The sequence below is a fragment of the Ceratotherium simum genome, chromosome 12, assembly GCF_057802395.1.
Source record: "Ceratotherium simum simum isolate JZ-2026a chromosome 12, ASM5780239v1, whole genome shotgun sequence".
NCBI classification, from domain to species: Eukaryota; Metazoa; Chordata; class Mammalia; order Perissodactyla; family Rhinocerotidae; genus Ceratotherium; species Ceratotherium simum.
The window spans coordinates 34,345,675-34,359,852 of record NC_141911.1 but is presented as its reverse complement, the minus strand read 5'-3'; the positions used below and the strand labels follow the sequence as shown (position 1 = coordinate 34,359,852).

The following is a 14,178-nucleotide window of genomic DNA, read 5'->3' as shown; positions in this document are numbered from 1 at the left end:
TTTTGTAGTTCCTCTAGGTGCACTGTTAGTTTCTTTATTTGAGATTTTTCTTGTTTGTTGAGGTAGGCCTGTATTGCTATAAACTTCCCTCTTAGAACTGCTTTTGCTGTATCCCATACATTTTGGCATGTCGTATTTTCATTTTCATTTGTCTCCAGGTGTTTTTTGATTTCTCCTTTGATTTCTTCACTGACTCAATTGTTGTTCAGTAGCATTTTGTTTAGTCTACACATATTTGTGGCTCTTCTGATTTTCTTCCTGTGGTTGATTTCTAGTTTCATACCCGTGTGGTCAGAAAAGATGCTTGGTATTATTTCAGTCTTCTTAAATGTATTGAGACTTGTTTTGTGGCCTAATATGTGATCAGTCCCAGAGAATGTTCCATGTGCATTTGAAAAGAATATGTATTCTGCGATTTTTGGATGGAATGTTCTGTATATATCTACTAAGTCCATCTGGTCTAATGTATCGCTTAAGGCCAATGTTTCCTTATTGATCTTCTGTTTGGATGATCTATCCATTGGTGTAAGTGGAGTGTTCAAGTCCCCTACTATTATTGTGTTACTGTCTTTTTCTTCTTTTATGTCTATTAATAATTGCTTTATATATGTAGGTGCTCCTATGTTGGAGCCATAGATATTTACAAGCGTTATATCCTCTTGTTGGATTGTTCCCTTGATCATCCTACAGTGCCCTTCTTTGTCTCTTTGTTACAGTTTTTGTTTTAAAGTCTATTTTATCTGATATAAGTACTGCTACCCCCACTTTCTTTTCATTGCTGTTTGCATGGAGTATGTTTTTCCATCCCTTCACTTTCAGTTTGTGAGTGTCTTTAGGCCTGAAGTGTGTCTCTTGTATGCAGCATATATATGGGTCTTGTTTTTTTGTATCCGATCAGACACCCTATGCCTTTTGATTGGAGCATTTAGTCCATTGACATTTATTTATTTATTTATTTATGTGAGGAAGATCAGCCCTGAGCTAACACCCATGCCAATCCTCCTCTTTTTGCTGAGGAAGACTGGCCCTGGGCTAACATCTGTGCCTATCTTCCTCCACTTTATGTGGGACGCTGCCACAGCATGGCCTGACAAGTGGTGCGTCGGTGCGTGCCCAGGATCCGAACTCAGGCCGCCAGCAGTGGAGCGCACACACTTAACCGCTAAGCCAGGGGGCCAGCCCCCATTGACATTTAAAGTAGCTGTTGATAAGTATGTAGTTATTGCCATTTTGTTACTTTTTTTCTGGGTGTTTTAGTAGTTCTTCTCTGTTTGTTTCTTCTTCTCTTGCTCTCTTCCTTTGTGGTTTTGTGGGTTTCTTCAGTATTATGTTTGGGTTCCTTTCTCTTAATTTTTTGTTTATTTATTATAAGTTTCTGGTTTGTGTTTACCATGAGGTTCATACATTATGTACATATATAGCTGTCTATATTAAGTTGATGGTCTCTTTAGTTTGACCTCTTTCAAAAAGCTCTACTGTTTTACTCCCCTCCTCCCATATTTTGTTTTTGATCTCATATCTAACCTCCTTTTTTTTGTGTATGTATCTGTTACCCTCTTATCATGGAAATAGATAATTTTAGTACTGTTTGTCTTTTCACCTTCATATTATCTTCCACCTAGCAGGTGGTTGATCTGCTACCTTTACTATATTTTTGCCTTTACCAGTGATTTTATTGCTTTTTTATTTTTTTGGATAATTTTCTTATTCCTATTTGTGGTCTTCTCCTTCCCCCTTAAATAAGTCCCTTTAGCATTTCTTGTAAGACTGGTTTCTTGGTGATAAACTCCTTTAATTTTTGCTTGTTTGGGAAACTCTTTATCTCTCCTTTCATTCTAAATGATAACCTTGCTGGATAGAGTATTCTTGGCTGTAGGTGTTTTCCTTTCAGCACTTTAAATATATCATGCCACTCCCTTCTAGCCTGTAAGGTTTCTGCTGAGAAGTCAGCTGATAGCCTTATGGGGTTTCCTTTGTATGTAACTTGTTGCCTTTCTCTTGTGGCTTTTAGGATTCTCTCTTTATCTTTAATTCTTGACATTTTAATTATAATGTGTCTTGGTTTGGGCCTCTTTGGGTTTATCTGGTTTGGTGCTCTCTGTGCTTCCTGTACCTGGATGTCTGTTTCCTTCCTTAGGTTAGGAAAGTTTTCAGCTATTATTTCATGAAATAGATTCTCTGCCCCTTTGTTTCATTCTTCTCCTTCTGGGACACCTGTCACATGGATGTTAGTGCGCTTGATGTTGTCCCAGAGGTCCCTTAGACTGTCCTCATTCTTTTTAATTCTTTTTTCTTTTGTCTGTTCAGCTTGGGTGATTTCCTCTAGTCTTTCATACAGCTTGCTGATCATTCTTTTGTATCTTCTACTCTGCTTTTGAGCCCCTCTAGTGAATTTTTCATTTCCAGTATTGTATTCTTCATTTCTGATTGGTTCTTTTTTATATTTTCCAATTCTTTGTTGATGTTCTCAGTGAGTTCATCCATTCTTCTCCCAAGATCAGTGAGCATCCTTATAACTTTTTGTTTGAAGTCTTTGTCAGGTAGATCGCTCATTTCTATTTCATTTAGTTCTTTTTCTGAGGTTTTTGTCCTGTTCCCTTGCTTGGAATGTATTCCTTTGCTTCCTCATTTTGCCTCTTTCTCTGTGCTTATATCTATGTATTAGGAAGGTCAGCTACATCTCCTGATCTTGGAGAGGTGGCCTTATGTAAGAGATGCCTTATGAGGCCTAGCAGTGTACTTCCCTTTTGTCACCAGTTCCAAATATTCCAGGAGTGACCCCTGTGTCGGCTACGTGTGTCCTTCTGTTGTGGCAGTGTTGCTCTTGGTGCAGGTGCCCAGGGAGGCTGGGCTGTCCCCCTGGCTGGCTGGTTGTAATGCTCAGCTGAGTGTGGCTGCTGTGGACTCTGCAGTCACTTTATTGGGTGTGGGGAGCCTCAGCACAGTTGGCTGCAAGGTCTAATAGTACATTCCTGTTTCAGTTTTTCTGTTAAGTGAGTAGGCCCCCAGTGTGACTGGTTGCTAGGCTCAGGGGCTTACAATTGCTATAGGCCTCCAGCCTACAGGACTCTTGTCAGGTCTCATGATTGCAGCGGAGTGGGGCTGGCCCCAGGCACAGGAGCACCCAGTTGTTTCAGGCTTTAGAAGGTGGGGCCGATCCCCTACCTGGCTGTTTGAGAAGTGCAAGTCTTCTGCAGCACAAGCCCCACCACCCACAGGGCCACACACACCATCACCATGGTCCTGCCCTGTGTGTGTGCCCCGAACCCCTGAAGTGGACCCAGTTACCCCATTGCAGAGGCCCCACACACTCTGCCAACACCCCACACACTCCATCTGCTCCTCGTGCATGCTCTGCCCCACAGAGGTGGACCCACTCACCTGGCTGCAGGGTATCCAGGCACCCAGCCTATGCAGGCCCACAGGTTGCCCCAGGGCTTGCTGTTGGGTGGGGCCAGTCCCTAGGGCAGGCTCCCTGCCCTGGCTGAGCTGGATTAAATCGGTGCTCTAGTGGGTGGGGCAGACCCTGGGGTAACAGGCCAGGGGAAGAACTCCAATGGCGGTCTGCCAGCGTCTGTGTCAGCACACCTGTACTAGGTCACAATAATGGCTGCCACCAATGTCTCAGTCACTGGAGACATCTCACCTCTCACTGTGTTGCACCCAGAGCCTATCAGGTGAGACTCTTTTCACCAAAGGATTGTGCGTCTTTCTTTCTGGTGATTTTAGGTTGCTTTCCAAAACAGGTGAATTTGTGCATGGACACTTTAAGAGCTGGCTTTTTCCTGCCTTATGTCCGGTAGCTTTTCTAGAGATATTCCCTGTTGTTGTTAGTAGCCAGCCAAGCCAGATATTATGACACTCGTCTTGGTTGTGCTGTGCCCAAAAGATGCTTATAGCAGTGACGCGTCCCTGCTCAAGTCCCCCACTCCTCTACGGAAGGCTGCGTACCTTAAGCTTGCTCCTGGCTGGCCATGAAGCGCTGCGGCTTGCGAAGGTGGCTTTTTCTCTCCAGAAAGGAATTTCTGCCTCTTCCATCTCAGTCAGGACTGTCCCTTGTTGCAGGGGTTCTTTTTATCCAGTTTTCAGTTCTCTCTCAGGGGTAATTGTTCCAAGAGTTCTTGTAAATTCGTTGTGTCCCTGGGAGGAGGTGAGTTCAGAGTCTGCCTACGCCGCCATCTTGACATCAACTCCTAGATAATGTTTTAAGTATAGTATCTTGTGTAGAGCTCCAAGTAGCCTGACTCTATTAAAGAAGTATAGAGTACTTACTTATACATGGATTTGAGATGTGCATTTCTATCTGTTCCCCGGGGAACTCATTCTCTTGCTCTGTTCCATCTTCACTCTTTCTGTCTGTGCCTTGTCAGAGAGAAGTTAAGTAAAATCTTTGAGAGATGGAAAGTTGGGAAGTGTTAGAGAACTCTGATTAACCTTCTTAATGTCTTAGTAAAGTGATGTTTGTTAACGTTTTAAAAATTTATGTCTCTCTTCTCAGCTTTTCAGGTAGCTGTAAACTTGACAGTAGAAAGTAAAGCAGAACCAAAGCTGTGCTTCTTTAGAGGGCTAAGGCATTAGCCTGTGCTTCTATAAAGACTCTAAAGTGGTTGAACATGTTGAAAGATCAGCAACTTTCCCACTGTATGGTCGGCGATAAGTCTCTTTTTGCTGTGGTTGAAATGACGGTGTTCTCTGGAATATCATGATATAGATCATTGCTCTTAGGTCCTTTCCATATATACCTAAACTAAAAAAATATACCTAACTTAGGGATTAGTTTATTATGTTATTTTATTGACTGATGCTTCTACCGTGTTTCTGTATTGCAGGAATTACTAGAGTTTATTTGGTCCCAAGGAGGTATAGAATGTAGATATAGCTCCTGCTCTATCCTGTTTTATCCCAGATTTAGACAAGTCTCTGGAGTTCAGGACTGGAGCTGACGTTAACCAACTTGTGCAAGTACACATATATTAGTAGGCTGTTATGTTAATATAAAAAGAAATGACTCAGTATAGGTCTCTCGTGGGAATAGATATGCAAGGAATACCCCAAATTGAAAGACACAGCTGTTAAGCAATGAACAAGAACTGGATGGAAACTTACTTTTGTTGTAGTTATTTGATATATTAAGTGGAATTTGGCTTAAGATCACTAAATCCTGCCCTTCTGTGTGATGGAAAATGTTACTTAGTAACTTGTTTTTTTCCACAATGCCACTTTAAATTAGCATTCCAAAGGATTTGGAAGTATGATTGTACTCATGTGACTTTCTTGAAATAACTAGGCTCTAACCAAAGTAGCATAAATAATCATCTATTGATACATGCATGTGTATAGGACATAGAACAATATTAAGATGAGGTCAAATCTAATCTCCCAACAGAGAAACATTTGTGTTTATTATGAAGAATAATCGTTTGTTAGCTTGAGGTATGATTATGTGATTTATGTAGATCTTTCATTCTGAAAGCATTTGAGCATCCTATTTAGAAATTGTGAGTATTTGAAATTCAGGCCCATTATCACTGACTAATGGGGGCCATCATTGGAGCTAAGAATAAGAGTAGCTGGTATTCCTTAATGAAAGAAATATGCTATTTCTTCATTTTATTTAGCCTCAATAATCCTCATTTTTAAAGATCAAGTGACTTTGAAGTTAGGTTAAAATTTAGCTATATTGGTTAGATGATAACTTGTATACCATTGTTCATACTATTGATCTTTTTGTGTATTTGTTTCTTTTGAGAATTGTGATAGTTTACATGTGGATCTGTATGTGATGTGGGCTCATGATTCACGCACACACACACATCAGCTTGTACTTGTTAAAGTTTGTAGATCAACAATTGCCTAGCTATGATCAGCAAAACATTTACAGTGCTATTTCTTTCTTTTTTTTTAAGGAAGATTGGCCCTGAGCTAACATCTGTTGCCAATCTTCCTCTTTTTCTTTTTTCTCCCCAAAGCCCTGATACATATAGTTGTGTATCCTAGTTGTAGGTCCTTCTAGTTCTTCTATGTGGGATGCTGCCTCAGCATGGCTTGATGAGTGGTGAGTAGGTCTGCGCCCAGAATATGAACCGGCAAACCCCAGGCCACTGAAGCAGAACGCACGAACCCAGTCGCTGTGCTACTGGGCCAGGCCCTACAGTGCTATTTCTGATCTTAGCTGATTACTTACTTAATGAGCTTGGGCTTTAACAAAAGTTGATTAGTTTATTAAATGTTATTTTCAGCCTAACAAAGTGAACTTGTTTAGTAAAGGAAATATTTGCAAAGCGTATTTTGCTTGCTTTCACTCTCTTCCCCACTTGGATCCCTCCAGTCCCTTTAATTGTGTTTTTTCCCCCTGAACTGAATCCCTGAGACCGAGAAGAAGCTGGGGCTGGGAAATCTGAGGCAAAGTTGAGAGTATAAGAGAGAGGATAGTCAGAGGAATGGGCCAGGCCTGGGGAAGCCATGGTGAGCAGCACAGGGTCATGGATCCATGGGATAGGAAGGTCAGAGTTGGTAAACAGGTGAAACTAGGCAGCAAGCAGAAATCAGGGATACAGGAATATTAGAGTTAGGTGGGAGTGATGTGAGAAGACGGCACAAAAGGGAAAAATAAGGAAAATTCCAGGTCACATCAGGAATCAGTCTACAGAAACTGAAAGAACTACGACAGCATCTGGGCAGCCAACTTGGGACGTCAGAACAGAAGTTCTTGGGCATTTCGGTGCCAGTTGTGCTCTAGCCAAGAAGCTTCTTAGCCATTCCCTGTCAGGATAGGAACCAGGCCCAGGGTGTGGGCCCCCAGAGCCCAGTTGTAAAAGCAGGTCATGGGTGTGTCTGCCTGGAAGGGAAAGGGAGGTGGCCTGGGAGGGTCCTGACACCCAAGGAGAGAGGTTAAGGACATGTGGCAACACAGGCATAATCAGCACTTTGCTGAGTGTTATGTATTCCATGACTCATGGGCCTTGGTTTTAACACACCCATCTTCCAGGCAGTAAAACCGCCAGGCCAGGGCTGGGAAAGAGTAAAGGGCTCTTAATGTGTCTGCTCCATTCCAGATGATCAACAAACCTTATATCTCTGTGGGTTATTATAGCTCTTTTCTCATGTTTCTCTGTCCATTAACCGAGAAGGCAATGTAGAGGAGCTACTATAAAGAGGGTAAAAGATGCTTCAATTTAAAAGCTGCTAAATAGTTTGTATTCTGTATAAAAAGCTTAGTTCTCTTTTTTAGGTTTTTCGTAGCAAAAAAATAGGTCTGTTTGCAAAGGAATGCATTGGAATAAATAATGTAAATGAAGATTAATTCATGAGAAAAATGCATTTGTGATCATGTAAATAGTTTTGCTATATATTACATATATACATTTATTTTATTATTTTATTTTTTTAATTTATGTTTTTTAAAGGGCTTTCCATCATTTATTTAGAATAAAAATGACATGCAACGTTCCAAAAATGAGTAAAACCTTGGGGTTGGAATCAAATCTGGGATTCAAATTCTGACTTTGCCGTGTATGGTCTTGGGCCAGACACTTAACCTCCCTGAACCTCTGTTTCTTCATCTATATGTGAGGAGGAAATTATGCTTATGATGTGTGCAACATAGAGCCTGGCATATAGCAAGTGATCGGTAAAAAGTAGCTATTGTTGTTAACGTTTTCACCGCAACTAAATTATTTTCTGGAAACAACTATGAGTTAAAACTGTCAGCTGATCCACATGACCCAACACTGAAAAAAATGTTATTTATTAACAAGCATTGAGAAGTAGTGAACTTTTTTCCCTTGACACTTCCTTTTATAGACACCCTAGAAGGCATTCTGGATAAAACAGATTCACAGATTGTAACAGGTAAGGGAGAAGGGAACACCCTGGTAAGGAAGCATTTTACAACTGATGAAGGGATAAAGATCATCTACAGACTTATTCAACCTCCCCAGGGATCAAAGAGACTCTGCTATCAAACTAACAAACTCCCTCTCTCTCTCTTCCTTCCTTCTTTCTTTCTTAATGAGAGTAGCAAGGATGACAAGGATATTAAGAATTAGACAAACTTGTAAATGGCTAGTGGTCATCTAAAGGGGTACAACTGTCTCTTTTCTTCCTTTCTTTTCCTTTCTTTCTTTTCCTCCTTCCTCCCTCCCTTCCTTTCTTACATATATACTAGATATACTTACATATATACTAGATATGTAATAAATACTTACATGCATGTGTATAGTATAATATTATGCATATGTATAAATTTATATTGCTTAGGAATTTCCGAGAATTAGGAAATTTCCAATTATTGTTTTTAACTCAATAGTTTGGTCCTTTTTTTAGATATTAGTAGAAAATTAGTTTGTCTACTTTTATTTTTATATTATGAAATTAGATCAATTTGTAGGAAAGAAGAACTAATTAACCTTAAAATTTCATTAATATCTTTTCAGATTCACTTTTATTCATGCATCTATTTGTCAATATATCTAGTTTTTAACTTAAATTATTTTTCATGTATACATTTGCATGTAATGATATGATTCACTTAGTGTTTGTTTTTAATAGCTTTATTGTATGATGATGTAACATTTTGATTGATTCTCTTATTCTTGACTGTTTGAGTAAATAATTTCATTATTGAAAATATCTTTGGTGTGGACATTTTTTTAACAAATAATTTCTGGGTTGTTTCCTTGGGACATTTTCCCCAAAGTGAGATTAACAAGTCAAAGGGCAGGAACAATTTTATAGCTTCCATTACATATTGCCAGATTATTTTCCAGAAAGATTGGGCTAATTTGCTATGCCTCTGTCAATGTATAATGCACAGGCCCAATTTTAGGCAGTTTAGACAGTCTGGGCACACATGAGAAGTATAATTACATTTCTACCCCGAGGCCTAGCTGTATAGATAGCTCTCATAAGTAAACTCAATATGTGGACTTTGAAATTATAGAACTCATAAAACTTGTAGCTAATTTGTTCTTCAGAATGTGGAGTCTTGAAGTTAGGGCTTTTGGGGCTGGAGAGCATGCAGTGTTGAGGTGGAGGCCCCTTTTGGACAAGTGTGGTACTGTGATCCTGCACTGTGAGATGTCAAGGCCAGAGCAAAGGGAAAAGAGGACTGCCAGGTCCCAGTGTTTCTGCCAGAGGGGTCGTCAGGCCTTCAAGGAGTTCTGGAGGGCGTCTTGGAGGGTGGAGTCCGGCATGCAGCAAAGGAGAAGGGATGTCCAGTGGGCGCACTGGAGCCACCAGTCGTTGAGCCATGTACCTCCTGAGTAGCTGCTAACTGAAGGCCTTCCGTGTTGAAACTGTCAAGGGTATTGGGGTGATTATTTCCTTGGTGGTAGCATTATTAATTTTATAATGGAAGTCTATAGAGATTACAGATTCTGTGGAAATCTATTCATTCTATAAGGTTATACTTGCCTGGTCCATAAAGGTTCCTTTGTCCTGTTTCTGACAGGGGAAAAACTTAGACTTTTCCCTGAGAAATAAATTTCCCTCATTGCTCATGTCTGTTGACATAGCATTGTACCTTTGCCAGCTTCCCTAGTGACTTGCAAAAATTCTGTAACCTAAATATAGAACACGTAACAGCACGTTGTAGAACTGGGCCAGGAAGATACTGCAAAAGACATATTCCATGTAGCATGCAGTTCAGAAAGGCAAAAAGAGCAAAGATAAAGTCATTGATAAGATATTTGGTTGTTGAAAAATTACCACGTGTATACATTTTAAAGGAAGTAAATCAAATGGATATTATCATAGAAATTTCAAGTCATAAAGTTAATGTAAGTTGAGATACACGATTGTTTTAATTTCCACGTCCCAAAGTAGAAGTAAGTATTGATGCGTGGAGAAAGGTAGGAAGCATTCAAAGGCCCACAGTAGTAAGGGAGAGAAACACTGGGGCTGTCACATGACCTAATTGGAGATTTATTTATTCTTTCTGTCAATTGTTTTTTTTCTTTTTGGAGGTAAAATCTGTATAACAAAGTTTGCCATCTTAACCATTTTTAAGTGTATAATTCAATAGCATTAACTACAGTCACAATGTGGTGAAACCATCGCCACTATTTCCAAAACTTTTTCACCACCCCAAACAGAAACTCTGTACTTAGGAACTTATTTTATAATTGGTTATCTCAGAACTTTTTTTGGTTTAAAGAAACACAGAGTTTAAAACCGTTATTTTTTTAGTTTCAACATATGCCATATGTTAGGGTTGATCCTGCCAGGTATGTGTGTCTTGTTCATCAGTTGCCTTTCATCCTTCCTGATGTTGCATGCTTGGTTGAAGAGGGTGCCCACACAAGTAGAGGAGAGAGGGATATTATTCTGTCAAGGGCATACGAGGAGCTGTGTTCCCCTGCTGAAATCTCCAAATCAACTCTATTTGTAGGATAACACGGGTAGTCTTACTTATTGAATGTATTTTAAAATTAAAAAGCAATATTATATTCTTGACAGTTTAGAAAAAAATTTAAGAGCTTGTCATCACTTTGAACACAAAAAACGATTACTATTTTTCCAGTCTTTTTTCATATACGTGTTTTTGACATAATTGATAATGATGGATCTAACTATATAAAAGTAATTTATTTTTTCATCTAACATATTACTTACATTTCATTTTCCTCAATAGTCTTCATAATAATAGGCCCAGGAATGCATGTAGCTTAACTTACATAACCATACTACTTTCTTTGACATTTAGGTTGCCAAAATTTCTAACTATTATAAATGAATGTCTTCAAACATCATCTTTCTATAGTTTAACTCCTTCATTTTATTCACATGAGAGAGAGACAAAACACAATGCTCATATGTCTTGTTGTGGGCCATGGCTCCTGCGTTTTCCTTGAAGATTTGGTACAATCAGTGGTGGTATGCTTTTGTAATTATGATAGACATCAGATGGCGATGACAAATGTTTGATTTGATTACAGGTTGTGAAAATCTTAGAGAAGCATGACCCCTTGAAGAACACCCAGGCAAAATATGGATCCATCCCTCCAGATGAGGCCAGTGCTGTGCAGAATTATGTAGAACACATGCTCTTCTTGCTGATTGAAGAACAAGCCAAGGATGCTGCAATGGGGCCAATTCTGGAATTTGTGGTCTCTGAGAACATCATGGAGAAACTCTTCCTTTGGAGCTTGAGGCGGGAATTTACTGATGAGACTAAAATCGAGCAGCTAAAGATGTATGAGATGTTGGTTACCCAGTCACACCAGCCTCTGCTGCACCACAAGCCCATTCTGAAGCCCCTGATGATGTTGCTGAGCTCTTGTTCTGGAACAACTACCCCCACTGTGGAGGGGAAGCTGGTGGTCCTGCTCAATCAGCTCTGTTCCATCCTTGCCAAAGATCCATCCATTCTGGAACTCTTCTTCCACACTAGTGAGGACCAAGGGGCTGCCAACTTCCTCATCTTTTCCCTTTTGATTCCCTTCATTCACCGAGAGGGGGCAGTAGGTCAGCAGGCCCGGGATGCTTTGCTTTTCATCATGTCTCTCTCTGCTGAGAACAGCATGGTGGCCCATCACATCGTGGAGAACACTTACTTTTGTCCAGTAAGTTCCTCTCATTGGCATGTTTTCCACTCACTCCTCTTTTCCTCTCCTGTGCTAATGATAAATACTTTTTTATTCCTTTCTTTTCAGCAAGTTGTACTTGGCACCTTCTATGGAAAGATATTTAGAGGAAATCTTTTGGAGGGAGCAGAGGAATCTAAGTTGAGATGCTATTTTGCTGAACAGTGTCGACTCAAAATAAGCCAACAGAGGAAACTATATGTGTTGCCATTTCTTGGTTCATTTCTGTTGGGTCTGTTAATTTTTTCTAAGAGCATATCCTGCACAATTGGTAAAACCTGCTCTTTCTGTATTCTTACCTTTTCAGGTTGATTTTGCACCAACGAATCATGGCATGTGGTGAGACACTGCACAGCTGGTTTCACAAGTTAGTTTGTTTCTCAGCAAGATAATGACCATAATTGTAGATACAAAGCACTGATTTTATTTTAAAAATAAATACGTATTTACAGTTTGAGGTAGCAAGAAATACTCGATTCTGTGTAGTTTCTTAATCATTGGTATGGTGAGAAATGAAGTATAAGGTCCTTTGCAGATGTTGGCCCTATCACAGTTCCATAAAATAATTGGAGCTGCCTGAGACTCTTCAGATGCCTTAGGGCTCTGATTCTTTTTTGGTGTTAGTGTTGTCTTTGGAAGGGGGATTTAGATGACAGATTTATATCTTCTTCTGGTTTGTCAGATATGTTGGGCAACAGCTAAAACATTTTTATTTTCCCAACTCAGCAAACATTTCCAGTTTTTTTCCATTGTCTGTTCTTTTTACCAATCACCTCATTATATTTCTTTATAAACTACATATGCCTGATTCTGCTGGCATAGTGTGTAAGACCATTAGTGAGTTTTATTGGAACAGGCCAGGCAAGTTGCCATAAAAAGATTAGATTAATTGTTAATGAACCCTATATGGGTAGTTCTTGACCAGGGGTGAGGGCATTTAGAACTCTATGTGGGCTGTGTTTGGTTGTCATAGGGATATGGGTTGGCCAGGGAGGGAAGTCAACTGGCCTTCAGTGTACACGGGCCAGGGATGCTTAATGTCCAGTAGTTTGTGGAACAATCTTGCACAAAGAATTGACCTGCCCCAAATGCTAATAGCAACCTTAGTGAGTAACATACTGTATTTTGCTTTGAGGTTCAAAAGCAGTAATCTTCTTTATATTACTAAATTCCTATTTTTACTAATAAACTAGGGTCACTTAGTGTCTGGTGAATATTTATTTCAGGGCAAACAAGTGAGTAAAAATTTTATAAAATTAAATTTCAATTAAGAAATTCAGAGTACCATGTGTCTCTTCTCTTCTGGCTTCTGACCAATGGAGTAAGAAATTGTACAAAGATTGATAGTCAAATGGGAAGTGAAGAACTAATTCCACTCATCTGTGCTGGCATATTAAATCTCCCTTATCTCCTTCAATAGTGCAGTTTCTTAAAAACTCTTTTTAAAGAATATATCTTAGGCAAAAATGGGACTTCTTACCCTGAATCTAAGCATCTTTGGAATACATTGCTGTATTAGTTTTCTGTTTCTCCTGTAACAAATTACCAAAAACTAATGGCTTTAAACAACACAAATTTATTATCTTATCCTAGTAATATCTTGCTGTAGGTTAGAAGTCTAACAGGTCTCACTGGGCTAAAATCAAGATGTTTTGAATTTATTCAAGACAGGGCTGTGCCCCTTTCTGGAGGCTCTCATGGTGAGTCTGTTTCCTTGCCTTTTCCAGCTTCTAGAGTCCACCCACGTTCCTTGGCTCATGGCCCCTTCCCTCTATTTTCACAACCAGCAGTGTTGCATCTCCCTAACCATTCTTCTGTAGTCACACTTCCCTCTGACTCTTCTTTCTCCCTCTTCTACTTTTAAGGACCCTTGTGATTACATTGGGATTACCTGGATTGTCCAGGATAATCTCGCTATTTAGATATCAGCTGATTAGCAACTTTAATTCCCTTTTGCCATGTAGCCTAATATATTCACAGGTTCAGGGATTAGGAGGTAGACATCTTTGGTGGCGGATGGACACACACACACACACATTATTCTGCCTTCCACAATTGCTGTATCCAGGTTGGAGAGCTCTTGAAGAAATTTGGGCAAGAACACAGCATAATTAGAATTCTTCTAGGAGTTTAATCTGACTATGTAAGGTGGGTGAGTTTGGGAGATGCTGAGGAAGTAGGGAGACACAGTAGGGTCTAGAAACAAGAGTGGTAGGAATGAGAATGAAAAGGAGGGGCTGGATATGCACAATGATGTGGAGATAGAAGCTTATTAAAAAATAAACAGTATGGTGCGAGAGCTATATGAAAGATTGAGTTTGGGCTTATTTGAATTGTTTTGGGTAGTTCTGCTGTTAAAGAAGAAACGCAAATATTGAAACAAATCATCAAAATATTCAGGTGTGGTTCACCTAATCCGTAAGCAAAAGACAGTTTAAAAAAGATACCATTTACAAAAGCAACACAATCGTAAAGTATCTTGAATAAATCTAACAAATATGTGAAAGCTTTTACAGAGAAAATTATAAAACTTTATTGAAGGGCATAAAAGAAGATCTAAATAAATGGGAAGCTCTGTAGTTCACAGTTTGTG

The 14,178-nt window shown here is 39.6% G+C and overlaps 1 protein-coding gene across 1 annotated transcript in view; it reads left to right on the top strand.

Annotated features, from left to right (window-relative positions):
- The window catches only part of FHIP1A (FHF complex subunit HOOK interacting protein 1A), a 228,275-nt gene that overhangs the window by 138,436 nt on the left and 75,661 nt on the right, over positions 1–14,178 (top strand). The window contains exon 4 of the mRNA XM_004420913.3: positions 10,938–11,564. Coding sequence (XP_004420970.2) covers positions 10,938–11,564 — 627 coding nt within the window. The remainder of the gene's footprint in view (positions 1–10,937; positions 11,565–14,178) is intronic.